Source organism: Mus musculus, chromosome 7, assembly GCF_000001635.26.
Source record: "Mus musculus strain C57BL/6J chromosome 7, GRCm38.p6 C57BL/6J".
Taxonomy (NCBI): Eukaryota; Metazoa; Chordata; class Mammalia; order Rodentia; family Muridae; genus Mus; species Mus musculus.
In genome coordinates, this window is record NC_000073.6 from 121,082,897 (window position 1) to 121,098,219 (window position 15,323).

The following is a 15,323-nucleotide window of genomic DNA, read 5'->3' on the forward strand; positions in this document are numbered from 1 at the left end:
GGCTGGCCCAGAACTTGTTTTGTAGGCTAGAATGGCCTGGAACTCACAGAGCTCTGTATTCCCCACAGCTGGCTGAGATGGGTTTTTTAATGCGCCTGCTACAATGAGCGTGTCTTTAAACAGCCAGACTGCTAAGTATCTAATGGCCACAGGACTCCCAACTGTAATTTTGCTTTTCTGTTTTTTGAGACCTTGTAGCCCATTCTGCCCTGGAATTCACAGTCCTGTGGTCTCAGCTTCCCACCTGCTGCAATGACAGCTGTGCCATCACTCTACCCAGCTTGACTTTCAATTTTCAACGGTGTCTTTGAATCTGGTTCCAAATAAACTCCCTGCCTTGTCATTGGCTGGAGTCTTCAGTGAAGCTGAAGCTAACCGCCTCTGCCTGGCTGCTGTCCCAGAGGGAGGGTGAGCAGGGAGACCCCAGGCAATCTGTCCTTGGCAGGGAAGTGGGTGGAGGAGCTGAATGCCAAGCACTGCTGTCCTGAGAGGTGTGGCCCTGGCCCTACCGTGTGTCCAGACTCAGCAGTAGAGCCTGCAGCTCAGCAAGTGAGGACCTGCCGGGCAGGCGCTGGGGACCGGAGTGAACAGACAGAAGGACGGTAGGCCAAGTGCAGGTACACAAGCCTTATGGGCTCCTAGGTATCCATAGGATGGCGGGAGGGTGTATGTGAGATGACACTTCTCAGAACCTGCTTAATAACACACCAGTAACAGAGACCCTTGCAAGAACACCTGCAGCAACAGTAATCAGTCACGAATAATAGCTACTGCTGTTTGAGTCCCGAGATCCAGGCTGGGCTGGGAGCTTTGGGAGTGTTAAAGGTGAGGAGGTGATATTTAATGCTTGCCTGGCTCTTGTGAGGAATTGTGAAAAGATGGGCCCAGTGCACACTGGACGTATGGATGTATACTTAGTTTATTTTGCACTGGGAAGTAGATGCAATCCCCACACACATGCTAGGTGAGAAAGCTCTTGAATTGAGCTATGCCCTGCCACGTTTATGAATGCCTAAAAAATATGTTTACATGCTATCATCAGACTTAAAGATGGAAAAGGCCAGAGAGGTTAAGGAATCAGCTTACTAACACACAGCTAGGAACCGGGAGTCCAAGTTAAAGCTGTGATCCTATTCCTGGGTCGTTGCTGCGACCCTGGGTTTGGGACTTGGGACTGTTGAGCATGGCTCTGCCACCTATTAGCTGCATAGCTTTGGTCTGCTCACCTGACTTCTGAGAAACAGCTTTTTCATTTGTGAAGTGGGCACAATGGTGGTGTTTACCTCAAAGTTTCTGCAAGAATTTACATGCACAGGGCGCATCCCTGGCTGCCTCACTCGGTGTTTCTGAGGGCCATGAACCTTGGGGATCCTGCAGCAGTGTGCACTGCCATTTGCTTGCTATGTGAGCTTTTCAAGAACACAGACTCGCCTGTGAAACACAGCAGAGTGAACGCAGCTGATAGAGTAAACGGGGAGAGGGACTCCGTGTGGGGGCACCTGGTGAGGAGGGTAGCCAGGATCCCACTGCTCCTCTCTTTCCTTGCACTGTGGAAGCCAGAGCCTTTTGATGATGAACAAGGCAGGCATGGCTGAGAGTGTGTTCTGGGTAAAGGGGGATAGGTAGGGACCCACAACCCTCCCTACAAACTCCCTATCCCCTGACTCAGCAGCCCTAAGTTAGGGGGCCCCAACATGAAGTACTGAAATCAAATTTAAGTTTTTGTTTTTTTTTTTAAATGTGGGTGGGTTTGCTTTTGCCTCAGCCACAAAATGTCTTTCCTTGTTTTGTTCTTGTTTTTGAGAAAGGGTTTTATTATGTAGCCCAGGCTATCCTGGAACTGATCCATACATTAGGCTGGCTTTGAACTGGCAATGATCTTCCTGCCTCTGACACTCAACAATGAAATAATACCTTTTAGTTATTTGTCTGTCTGTCTGTCTGTCTCTCTCTCTCTCTCTCTCTCTCTCTCTCTGTGTGTGTGTGTGTGTGTGTGTGTGTGTGTGTGTGTGTGTGAATTCTTCCAGTTAGTGTTCATGGGCCCATATGCGGTGCTCATGCCGCAGACTTTAAATGGAGCTGCCTCACAACAGTGATAAACTTTTGGTAGATGTCCAGGCATCAAGTCTCCACAGGGGACTAATTGCCTGGTCTGTAGCCTGAACAGCTTGATTCTGGCTTGCCTGTGACGTGCTGGTTTTAACATGTTAAGTTGGAAGCCCCTCTGTTCCATTTGGCAAGACACCTGACCGCTCCCTCAAGTAAACTCTGAGCTCTGAGGTCTGTACTGACTGCGGCTGTCTTCATCTGAGATTCTGCAGGTGGTTTGGTGAAGAAGGGCAGGGCCACCGAGAACGCTATCAGCTGTCCACCACCAAATGGCCCATGCCTCGCCCAGTCTTTTCAGTCTTTTGACCAGCCCTCTAAAAGAGAGTACCCCAAAGGACCTTTAATTAAAATCAAATCCCTAATTGACAGTGGGCTGGGGTTTCACTGAGACTGAAGACATTCTGTGCCCAGAGAGAGGAGTGTTTATTTCATAACTGCAAACCTCTCACAGAGGTAACAGGATCAGCTCAGCCAACTGCACAAGAAGCCTCATTGTCTGGGAAATTGGAGGACTGTGAATGGGGTCGATGTGACCAAAGAGAAGAGGGAAAGAGGCACAAGTCCCTAACCACCCAAATCCAGGAAGTTATTGTTGGAGCTCAGCACAGCAGTCCCCAGGAGCAGCTAGCTGGTGGGCAGAATGCCGGTTTCCAGTATCTGGAGGTTTTGAAAGTGACATCATGGTCTGCTCTGCCCTGCAAAGTCAAACGAGCACATATGATTGCTATGGAGATCCCCTGGGGGTGGGGAGGGGACAAGACAAGCCACTAATGTAATAGGCTAGGCAACACTGACAAGGGCCGGGCTGGACTAGGGAATGCTGGGGAGCCTGTAATTGTTAGATATCACCCAACTTATATCATCACCAGAATTCCTGCCTACACTGAAAGAGGGTGCTGTTGTTACCTCAGTACCGGAAAAGCGGAAACAAACAATTTATACATGGATTCAGAAGGAAGGTTGAAAACAATTTTATTGAAATTTTAAGAGGAAAAACATAAAAAAGGGAAGGTGCAACCCCAGCAGCCACCAGGAGAAGAGACGGAGAAAGTCACTCCCTTTAAGGTCCAAATAGCTTAGCAGGAAGGGACAAGCACCCCTAAGGACAGAAGTGGGCTAGTGAGCCAGGAAAGGGCTCAGAATGCTCCGGGCTGTGCTATGGTCTCTAATAGCACCCCTCCGCCTGTGGGCTGTCTTTCACACATGCTGTGTTCGTTATATGAGGCCGGCATTAGGAAGTCTTCCTCTGCAAACTGACTTCTTTCATGTTAGTCTTGTCTAGTTTTCTTCCAGTCCTTAGTTCCCTCTCACATCATCACCTCCCTGGGGTGTGGAGTCAGCAGAGGCAGTGTGTAGTTTCTTGTCTTTAGCCTACTTGACAGCCATGAGCATGCTTGTGTGAGCTTCCTCTAAGTATGAAATGTAAATCTCCTATGTAGAATGTTTATGTTGTCAATATTTTTTTTTTACACATCTGTGGTCACCACCATCAATATCCCCAAACACCTGAGTCAATCAGCTAATAGAGAGGAAAGGCTTATTTTAGCTCACGGATTTGAAGGCTCCTCAGTGATAGGTTGGTGCCTGCAATGAGACAGCACATTGTGTTTGGAATGTTTAGTGGCGCATAACTGCTCATCTCACCTGCCAGAAAGCAGGAGAGGAAGAGGGAGGCTCTGGAATGCCACATCTCCTCTGAGAACAGCCTTAGTGACCCAACAGAGAACATTTCCACAAAGGTTCCTCTCAAAGGCTCCACTACGTCCCATGGAAGATGTGGCATCCTGGGAACCAAGCCTTTAACATGAGCTTTGGAGGTGAGGGAAGTGGGGCATCCAAACCACAGTTCCATTCTTCACTCAGGAGCTGCACAAATCGGGCAGCTATCTGAATTGACCTCACTGCCTGCGGCTGTGTCCGCAGCACCTTTCTCATCCAGGCTGACTTCCCGATACAGCCACTCACTGTCTCACTCCCAAGGGGTTCCGCGGGTTCAGGATCCAGTTAAAAGCCAGAGTAAGCTGTTTCTGTGCTGGGCAACAACAGGATGTCTGAGAGGAGTCCTGGTGAGGATCCAGTATTGGTAGTGTAGCAGAAGCCAGAGGCCTCCAACCAGGCCAAGACTCATTGCAATGAACAAGCAAAGAAGTGTGCACAAAACTGTGGGACACACTGTGACACACTGCAGCTTCCACGAGATTTGTTTGTTTGTTTGTTTTTCTTCTGCAGGGGAGGTTGCGAGGGTGGAGGGCAGATATCAGGGGTGGGGAGATGAGCGTCATTGGGGTGCATGGTGTGAAATTCACAGTCATTGAAAAGTTAAAAAGCAGTTCCTGTGCCAATGCCTTTCCAGTGGCTCCGCCCTGTCTCAAAGCTGAGGGTGAGCCCAGGGGCTCCCAGCTTCCTCGCCTTCCTTTCTCATTCTTGTGTGGTCCATGGGACGAGGTGCCAATACATCACGCTCCTAACTCCCAAGGTCTTTGTGTTTCTCCTTCTTTCTGGAACTTTCTTTTCCCAGATATGGCTGTAATCCATTCCTTCCTGTCTTCAGACCTTCCCCGCACGCATTACCATGGCTCCTACTCCTTTGCTGCTTCCCTTCCCTCTGTAGTATCCATCACTCTGACATAAACCAAGTTGCCTATTTATTCTTTTCCTGGCTACCCAGCACATCAGCTGGGACATGGCTTTGCAAGCTGCTGTGTCCTCAGAGTGTAGAATAATGCCTGGCCCACAGTGATGCTCAATAAGCACTTGATAAATGAATGCATGAAATAACCACGCAGCTATAAATAGTGCCTTAGCCATGCCTAGTGCTCTTATAGAGAAGTATTGGTTTTCTCCTCTGGCTAATTGTTTGTCTTAGAGAATTCACAGAGGGTTGCCTGGAAGACTTGGGACTTATAATGAATTGGGTGAGCCAAGCCAAAAGGGAGGAGAGATCTTTACAAAGGACCTTGAACTGAGAAATATGACAACTCGGAGAGACACAAAGAAGCAGGTGCCCCGACCACTAGTGGGTTCGCTACTGACAGGCATGGGCTGACACTTTGGAAACTGCAGCCTGACCTCCTCGGTTGTAAAAACTCAAACTCAGAACTCCTTCCGACCTAAGCTCCATTCAAAATGACTAATTCATTTCTCAAAGGGCACCATCAGGTGGGTACCTGTGCTGGTTAGTCTTTGTCAACTCATCACAAACTAGCGTCATCTCGGAAGAGGGACCCTCAGCTGAGGAATTACCTCTGTCACGTTGGCCTGTAGGTGCAGCTCTGGGACCTTTCCTTGTTAATGATGTAGCAGAATTGCCTCTCTGTGGGCGGGGCCATCCCTGGGTGCTCAGTTCTGGGTTGTATAAGAAAGCAGGCTGAGCAAGCCCCTGAGAAGCAAGCCAGTAGGTAGCACTCCTCCATGGCCTCTGCTTCAGTTCCTACCTCCAGGTTCCTGCCCTGGCTTCCCTGGATGATGGACTGTAAGCTGGGGGCCAAATTAACCCTTTCCTCCCCAAGTTGGTTTTGGTCAGTATTTTATTACAAGCAAGCTAGGACAGTACCACTTAATACCCCATTTTATAGCTGAGAAAATTGAAGTACAGAGAGGTGAACGAAGCAAGTTGCTTGACATCACCCAAGCTAGTGAGTGGGCAGAGGGAAGAGAGAAACCAGGCCATGTGAGTACAGCCCATGGTTTCTCTCCACTTTGGGGAGGTATTAGATGTAATAATTTTCACCGGTTTAAAACACACATATCAGTAGACTTGTAACTGTGGCTTCCATGTAATACCACACTACCATCTAGACATAGAAACTCGTCATTGGGGCTGGAGAGATGACCTAGCAGTTCAGAGTGGGACGCTGTTCTTCCAGAGGACCCTGTTTGAGTTTCAGCAGGCACATGGCAGTTCCCAACTGTCTGGAACTCCAGTTCCAGGAGAATCTGACGCCCTCTCCTGGCCTCTTCAGGCACTGCACACATATAGATGTGGGCAAACACTCAAAAACACAAACCAAAAATAAGTAAAAGAAATCTTCATTGTCCTCCCTAAAAATTCTCTTGTGCTTTTTTTGCAGCATGGCTTCCCACCATGCCCCAGAGTGTCCCGGGCGACTCTTGACTTTATCACAGATTTTTAACTGTCTTGGAGTTTCACATAAAAGAAACTGCAGTATATCCTTATGTCCTCCCCACCCCCCGGAACGTGTGTAGGTGTGTGCATGCACACATGTAGTAGCCAGAAATTGACATCAGGCTCTTTCCTCAGTCACTTCTTACTGTTGAGACAGGCTCGCCCACTTTCTTTGAACCTGGAACTTGCCAATTCAGCAAAACTGTTTGGCCAGCAAACCTCAGGGATGCTCTTGTCTCTACCTCCCTAGCACCGGGATTACAGGCATGTACCACCGCTTCTGGCTCTTATTCGGGCGCTGGGGATCTAAACTAGGTCCTCGTGCTTGCATGGCAAGCACTTACCCATGAAACCACCTTCCCTAGTCCAATTTCTTTTTTTTTTTTTTACTCTGCGTGTTACAAATATCCATCCTTTGTTCTTTTTCCTGAGGTCTATATGACTTCCTTTCAATTGTTTTACGTTTTGAAATACATACAGATTGTTAGTGAAGTCTCCTGTATTCTTCGTCCAGTCTCCTCCTGCAGTTCCTCTTGTGTAGTTATCAATCTGGGAGGTGGTGCAGCCTCCAGAGGCCATCCCTAAGGCAGTTCTTCCCTGAGGCAGCTTTGCTTGGTGTACGACGAGCTTTTTCTGCTCTGACTGTGGGGATTCCCCTGCTCCTGAACAAGTCCTAAGGACTGTTCTGCCTTCTGTGGTTTCATTCCTCTCGTCTCAGGAGGCATTTCCATCCTTCGTGTCCTGAGGGATGGAAGGGACTTCCCCTCAGATCTCCTTCCTCAGACCTCCGTTGTGCAGCTCGCTCCTCTCCAGTGCTCTTCCCTGGACGACTGGCTGCCTTGGTTTTCCTAAGCTCTCATTCTGCCCCTGAGCTTGCGCTCTGGGGCTGGAGGCAACAGGAGCAGCGCCTGGGCTCAGCTTGGCTGCGTCCCCTCTCCGAGAGACCTTGGTTTCTGATTCCTGCTTTCAGTATCCTGAAACTGTTTGTCATATATTTTGGCTGGTCTTCTAATTCCCTAAGGTGGTAGGATTAACTTTTGTTTTAAGTCAGGGTTTCTCTGTATAGCACTCTGGCGTCCCGGAACTCACTCTGTAGACCAGGCTGACTTTGAACTCGCAGAGATCCATCTGCCTCTGCCTCCCATGTGCTGGGTGGGATTAAAGCCACCACCTCCTGGCTAGGTTTAACTTTTTTATTGCTGAGTGGTGATCTGTTGGTTCTTTTGAATAGATATGCTGTCTTTAACCTTTCACCTGTTGGACATGTGGGTTGTTTTCATATTTGGCTGTTACAAATAAGGCTGAACCTATCTTTTTTATCTACATGTTTCCATTTCCCTTGGCAAAACCCCAGATTAAAATTCCTTTTTCTTTTTCTTTTCCTTTCTTTCTTCTTTGTTTTTTCTTCCTTCCTGTCTCCTTCCTTCCTTCCTTTCTCCCCCTCCCCCTTTCCCTCTCCATCTCTCTCTCTCTCTCTCTCTCTCTCTCTCTCTCTCTCTCTCTCTCTCTGTCTCTCTCTCTTTTCGAGACAGACTGCCCTTGAACTTAATAGGTGGCAGAAGATAACCTTGACTTTCTGATTTTCTAGCCTTTCCTTCCTGAGTGCTGGGATTACAGGCGTGTACATCCGATGCCAAGCTTATGGTGCTTGGGATAGAACTTCGAGCTTCGTGCACGCTAGGCAAGTTCTCTACCAACAAAGCCACAACCCCAGCCCCTGAAATCCCTTGATCATAGAGTACCAAGTATGTAATCTTATAAAACTCTGGCAAACAATTTTCCAACCACAACACGGCCAACATGCGATGTTGCCAGTCTGCCTCTGTTAGTCACTTTAATGACTGTGTATGTGTGTGTGTGTGTGTGTGGATCTCATTGTGGGTTTATTTTATGCTATGTTTTATCCTGGGGTTAACAGGAAGGAAGGGGACATGCATGGGTTTAAATTCTGAAAACAACCATCTGCCCTGTCTGCTTATTAAAAACCCACAAATGGAGCTTGTTTTGAGCAGAGCCCTGTCGAAAGTGACTCATGTTTTGTGTGCAATATGGACATTTTTATATCTATTTTCAGGAGTTCAACTCTGTTTCCCATTGACCTGTCTTCTTACCGGACTGTAGGGCTTCTTGCGTTCTGCATCTGAAGCTCCTGTGAAAGATGGTGCAGCAAGCACTTTGAAACACTCTTCTCCTCTGGGTGCTGTGGACCAGGGGTGGTGGTGAGCACAGAAACGGGGCGCTGAGGTCACTGAATGATGGACATGTCTTAGACACACCCTGGAATCATCACACTACTTAAGATGGTTTTGAGGGGTTTAGTGGCTGCATGTCCCTCTGCTCCTGAATATTCTTCAATCTACTTTTAAAAGAAAATGAAACCTGAGTCACCTGTGTGCTTGACTTAACTGCAGGATGTCTCAGGGACCTAGGACGTGCTCCCTTCTCCTGGTCCTCCTTCTGAGCCATGGAGGTGCCTATCAGAGAGAGCCAAGCCCCAGGCAGGGTAAGTCTTGAGGAGAGAGAGAGAGGGAGAGAGAGAGAGAGAGAGAGAGAGAGAGAGAGAGAGAGATTGATTTCACAGCTCCTATATATTTTAGGGGATGTAGCTGGATATGTCCGTTTGGGGTTATGATATATTCCAGTGAGGGGGTAGTAAGCATTTGCCTATCTGTGGGTATTCATAGGGCTTTTGGGAGTATTATACATGGTTTATTTTATTATAATGTGTATTATTTATCCAAATAAATGTATTATGCCACTTTCATGCATGCACACAATATGCTTCAGTGGAATTCACCCCCAACACCCTCTCTTCCCCCATTCCTCACAAGTCCAGTAGATCCCACACATGAGGGAAGCTTGCAGTGCCTGTCTTCCTGAGTCTGACCCATGTTGATTAACGTGATGATCTCCGGTTCCAACATTTCTCCTGCAAATGACAAAACTTCATTCTTCTTTATGGTCAAATAATACTCTACCTGCTGTATAGACCACATTTCTTCATCAGTATTTTGTTGATGGATTTCCAGGCTGGTCCCATATCCTGGTAATTGTGAATATTTCCACACTGAACACATATGGGCAGATATCTCTGTGGTATGCTGCCTTAGCTGTCTATGCTGCCTCTGCTGCCTCTGTGTGGCACGGAGTGGATCATACAGTAGCTCTACTTAGGTTTTGGGGATGTCTCTTTCTTGACTTCCACAGTGGCTGGATAAAGTGACACTCCCAGTGGTGGTAAAGGTTCTCAGTGGGGGGTTGTAAGCCAAGGTTTTCTCACACTGGCCACAGTTATTGCATCGATTACAACTCAGGGAAAGCCCGAGTGGATTTTGTTGGGCTCCTGTGGTAGCTACATTCGTCTTTACGAAGGTCCTCCTGTTTGGGTCTAGTCACATATCCAATGGCTTTCTTGCAGATTTACATCCATTGTTGCAGAAAATGGCGGTGAGTGCTCCAGTTCTATTTTAATCAGAAACCCCTCCACCAGCGCTGCCAAATTTGCATGTTATACTCAGTGTTATCTCTCTGCCTTGTAGGAAGAAATAATAGAGGGAAGCTATCTGAATGGTAATGTCCCCGGTCTGTCCCCATGTGTACCTTCTGAGACCTTCAAACGGAATACGGATGTGGTGTCTGTGGAATGACTCCGTTTAAAGCTGTCTTTCCGTTTTGTCCCTACTGTAGCGTTACTGGATCTCACACTATTTGAAAGGTAATCTGCCTCGGGGGTGTTGAAAGGGATGGAGGTTTTCCCTAATAACCATTACATAGAGCTTCCTGCTCGAGAAAAGTAGTATGTGCTATTGCAAAGAGCTCCAACCAATGTGCAGTGACTTAGTTGACACTTGCTCCTAGAACACTATCCCGCCAATGGCGGAGCTTAAGACCGAGGTGCCTGAAGGACTCCCGAGGAGGTGACAGTATTCCCAGTGCTGGGGCAGAGAAACACATCCGTTTACTGCAGCCCTCTGGCTGGGGCTGCTTATTACCCTTTTGTGTAGAGCAATGAAGCTGAGGCTTGGGACAAGGGAGTGGAGGCCACACAGCTGGGGCGTGGTAGAGCTGAACTGTGACCCTCCCACCTGGCTCCAGGGCCAGCTGCCACCACTATCTAGCTCTGTGCTGCTCAGGCCTGTGTGAGAGACTGGAGAGATGGGGTGCTGTGGCAGTGTGGCAGAAGGAAAGTTGTCAACATTAAATCTTCATATGTATTCTATAAAGAAGAGAAAATGGGGGCTTCGGGTCCCTTGGAGAGACAACCAATTGCATCAAGGTGAAAGGCCCCTGCAAACATCCCTCCTCCATGAGACCTCCAATGGGAGGTTTTAGATATATTCTCTCAAGATACAATTTTATTTACTTACATTTACTTACATCCATCTGTTTACCTACAACCAAAAAGAGGTTATAAAAAAGCTCCTTGTGGTGGCACATGCCTTTAATCCCAATACTTAGGAGGCAGAGGCAGGCAGATCTCTGAGTTTGAGGCCAGCCTGGTCTACAGAGTGAGTTCCAGGACAACCAAGGCTATGCAAAGAAACCCTTTTGTTTGAAATATAAAAAATAACAACAACAACAACAATAATAATAACAACAAAGCTCTTTGTAGGGGCTGGGGAGATGGCTCAGTCAGTAAAGGGCTTGTCTCACAAGCAGGAGAACTTGAGTTTGACTCCCAGAACCTGATAAAAGTTTTGGACATGGTGACACATGCTTGTAATTTTAGTGCTGGGTCAGTACAGACCTGAAATTCTAAGGATTTCCTGACCAGCTAGTCTAGCTGAATCCGTGAACTCTTGGCCAACGAGAGACCATGTCTCAATGATACTTGAGGTTGTTGTTAAGCATTTACATGCACACACACACCCCTCACACACACACAATGTATATACATGTATGTGCACACATAGAAATCTGTATACACACATACACACACATACACATATACATATATATATACACACACTTGTATACCCATATACACAATACACACATACATACCTATATACACATACATACCCCTGTTCACACACACCCCTGAATACACACATACCCTGACCTGTATATGCACACACATGCATATACATACACCCCTGTATACACACATACTCCCCACCTGTATATACATACACATACATACATATATATATATACATACATATATACATACACACACACACACACACACACACACACACATATATATATATATATATATATATATATACTCACACACCTGTGTACACCCACATACACAGATACCTGTACACATACTCATGAACACACCTCCTCCCATGTTGTCAGGTGAACGAACCTCTTACTTCTCAACCTAAAGTTCCTTAGCATCCTGGCCCATTCCACTCCTCTCTGAGCCCCAGGGCACACAGCCAGTACAAGAATGTGTGCAGACATTGACCTTTCTCCCATCCATCTTTGCTTGAAGGTCCCATGTCTGGACTGCAGACCTGTCCCACAGAGTCCTTGCCTATCTGAACTCAAAGAATGTGGCCTTCACCATTCCCAGCCTGCAGGTATGTATGTGACACATATTCCTACATGCTGCTATTGGTCACATTAGTGCACATCAGTTGTGCACCGAGTGGAAACTGGACTTTCCTGATAAAAGAACAGCAGGAGTGTGTTAGACACTTTTCTATTACTATAACAAAACCAGGAAAGTCGGGAAAGAGTTTTGGGACGAAGGGATGGGTCGGTAGTTAGGAGCGCTTGCTGCCCAGTCATAAGAACAAGAGTTCAGATCCCAGCACCCATGTTGGTGATTCACAAATGCCAGCAATTCCATATCCAAGGGATCTGATGTCCTCTCCTGGCCTCTGCAGGCATGTCTGCACACATGTGCACATATGCTCACACAGATACATATACATACATACACTGATAAAAATCAATCTTTTTTTAAAAAGAAGGATTCTTAATCTACTTCGTAGTTTAGAAGCTAACAATCTCTTAACATAATGCTGGTTCCTGCAAAGACGGAGCTGGCGATTAACCTTGATAGATGGCATTATAACAGTGGGTACACCTGTGAGAGGGAAGGATCACATGGGGACACAGGAGACTGGGACAGGGTTCATGGCCAAGCCCACTTTACTCCTCTCCTGAGAACTATCCAGTGTCTCATGGGAACTAACTCAGTTCCTTCCAAGGGCAGCATCCCTATTGCCTCCCACCAGGCTCCACTTAAAGGTGGCATCACCTCCTAATGCCGCCTCGCCGGGAACTGAACTCCTGATGAATGACCCTTGGGAGATAAACCACACCTAGCATGCTTGTGCTTGTTTTGACAGCAGTGGACATTTGGCTGGAGCATCGGAAGGGCTCGGGGTGAGGGTGGGGTGATGACTGGGGTATTTGGGTGTGGCTGGCAGCTCAGGATGATACCTTGAGAACAGCATGGGAGATCCAGGATGTGTTATCCCAGCGCTTGTACATCATTACTCTGTTTAGAAAAGAAGTCACATCATGGGCTAATAAGTAAACGAACAGCACAGTGGTTTGTTATTTCTCGTTTTAATACAAACAGAAGTATTAACAGACATTCACACCAGAACTGTACCCTGAGGGCTTCTTGATCACTCTCTGCTTGCTCACCTACCAGCTGGAGGGGCTGTTGGGCCCACATTGCATCTGTCATCATCTCTCTTAGCAATTGTCTTAGTCAGGGTTTCTATTCCTGTACAAACATCATGACCAAGAAGCAAGTTGGGGAGGAAAGGTTTTATTCAGCTTACACTTCCATACTGCTGTTCATCACCAAGGAAGTCAGGACTGGAACTCAAGCAGGTCAGAAAGCAGGAGCTGATACAGAGGTCATGGAGGCATGTTCTTTACTAGCTTGCCTCCCCTGGCTTGCTCAGCCTGCTCTCTTATAGAACCAAGCCTACCAGCCTAGAGATGGTTCCACCCACAAGGGGCCTTTCCCCCTTGATCACTAATTGAGAAAATGCCTTACAGCTGGATCTCATGGAGGCATTTCCCCAACTGAAGCTCCTTTCTCTGTGATAACTCCAGCTTGTGTCAAGTTGACACACAAAACCAGCCAGTACAATTGACCCCTTGTCAACTTGACACACAAACACATCACTAGTAAGCCCCAACCCTTACATTCTTATTCATCCCCAAGATCTAAATAACTTTAAAATTCCCACAGTCTTTACATAGTCTTAAAATTTCAATCTCTTTCTAATCTCTTTTAAAATCCAAAGTCTTTTTACAATTAAAAGTCTCTTAACTCCACCTGGGAGGCAGAGGCAGGCGGATTTCTGAGTTCAAGGCCAGCCTGGTCTACAAAGTGAGTTCCAGGACAGCTAGGGCTACACAGAGAAACCCTGTCTTGAAAAAAAAAAAAAAAAAAAGCCTCTTAACTGTGGGCTCCACTAAAATACTTCCTTCAAGAGGGAAAAACATCAGGGCACAGTCACAATCAAAAGCAAAATCAAACTTGGCTTCAACAATAGCCTCTCATAGGCTCTCTTCATGGTGCCAAGCCTCAACTCCTTTGCATGACCCCTTCGGTCCTGGGCCATCAATTTCATCTGAGGCTGCACCTTTACCAATGGCCTTCCATGGCCTCTCACAGTGCCGAGCCTCAGCTGCTCGCATGACCCCTTCATGCCTCAAAACCAGTACCACCTGGGTGACTCTTACACATTACCAAGTCCTGCTGCAGCAGGAGGTACAACCTTGGCTATCTCTGGAACACAGCCTCTGTGCTCTCAGAAAACACTTCCCAGAAGATGTCACCTCAATGATGCTGGTCTCTTCTTAATCACCACTAATTTCTTAGCTCCAGCTAACCAGCATCAATAGTCCCAGTAACGCAAAGGTTTCATTTTAGTAGTTCTGGTATCTTGTTAACCACAGCTGATTCTTCCTTCAGCCCCAACTAACCAGAACCACAGAATCTTCATAATCAAAATAGCAATGGCCCTGAAAAGAGTCTTTAATTTTCCCTCTGAAATTTCACAAGCCAGGCCTCCATGTTCTGCACTGTTCTTAACATTATCTTCCAAGCTCCTACACAACATCCGACAGAGCTCTTAACACTGAATGGATCTTCTAGCCCAAAGTTCCAAAGTCCTTCGACAGTCCTCCCCAAAACATGGTCAGGTTGTCACAGGAATACCCCACTCTGCTGGTACCAATTTGCCTTAGTCAGGGTTTCTATTCCTGCACAAACATCATGACCAAGAAGCAAGTTGGGGAGGAAAGGGTTTATTCAGCTTACATTTCCATACTGCTGTTCATCACCAAGGAAGTCAGGACTGGAACTCAAGCAGGTCAGGAAGCAGGAGCTGATGCAGAGGCCATCAGCCTCCCCTGGCTTGCTCAGCCTGCTCTCTTATAGAACCAAGCCTACCAGCCTAGAGATGGTCCCACCCACAAGGGGCCTTTCCCCCTTGATCACTAATTGAGAAAATGCCTTACAGCTGGATCTCATGAAGGCATTTCCCCAACTGAAGCTCCTTCTTCTCTGATAACTCCAGCCTGTGTCAAGTTGACACATAAAGCCAGCCAGTAAAGCAATGTACTTAGCAGTAAGGAGCAGCCCCTTTCTCTCTGACAGTAAGGTTTCCTATAGTGGTCGGTGTATTGCTGCTGTATGCATATTCTCAATCAGTAGCTCTACAGTCTTGGCAGGTTGGCACAGTTGTAGACACTGTGAGGTGGGGAGCTAGACATTACTCCCACAGTTCTGAGGTAGAGACAGACATCAAGTAAATAACTCGTCAGGAGAAGAGAAACATGGCAGGCTCTACTGAGCACTTCTGCACTAGACACTATTGAGAAAGCCAGAGACATTTGATCCTCACAACACCCCACATGGTGAGCTCTATCATGGGCTCTGTTTTCCAGATGTGAATACTGAGGCCCAGTATGTAGGATCTCCAACTTAGCAAATACACACACAGGATGTTCAGGGTGTAGAGGTGTAGCTTAGTTGGTTGTGTAAGGATGTTCAGGGACTAGGGTGTAGCTCAGTCGGTCATGTGCTTGCCTAGCGTTAATAAAGCTCCGAGCTTGACCACAGAACAGCAGGAAATGGGCACGGTACACACCCGTG

At 47.1% G+C, this 15,323-nt stretch overlaps 1 protein-coding gene across 2 annotated transcripts in view; it reads left to right on the forward strand.

Annotated features, from left to right (window-relative positions):
* Positions 1-527: 527 nt before the first annotated feature.
* Positions 528-15,323, forward strand: part of Otoa (otoancorin) — a 79,670-nt gene continuing 64,874 nt past the window's right edge. Inside the window, exons 1-6 of one of the 2 annotated variants that reach the window (NM_139310.2) lie at positions 528-617; positions 8,647-8,738; positions 9,654-9,682; positions 9,775-9,805; positions 9,923-9,950; positions 11,682-11,769. In NM_139310.2, coding sequence (NP_647471.1) covers positions 8,648-8,738; positions 9,654-9,682; positions 9,775-9,805; positions 9,923-9,950; positions 11,682-11,769 — 267 coding nt within the window. In that variant the 5' untranslated portion in view covers positions 528-617; position 8,647. Of the gene's footprint in view, positions 618-6,761; positions 7,257-7,823; positions 8,739-9,653; positions 9,683-9,774; positions 9,806-9,922; positions 9,951-11,681; positions 11,770-15,323 lie in introns of those variants that run through there. The other variant, XM_017322267.2, reaches the window with a different exon arrangement.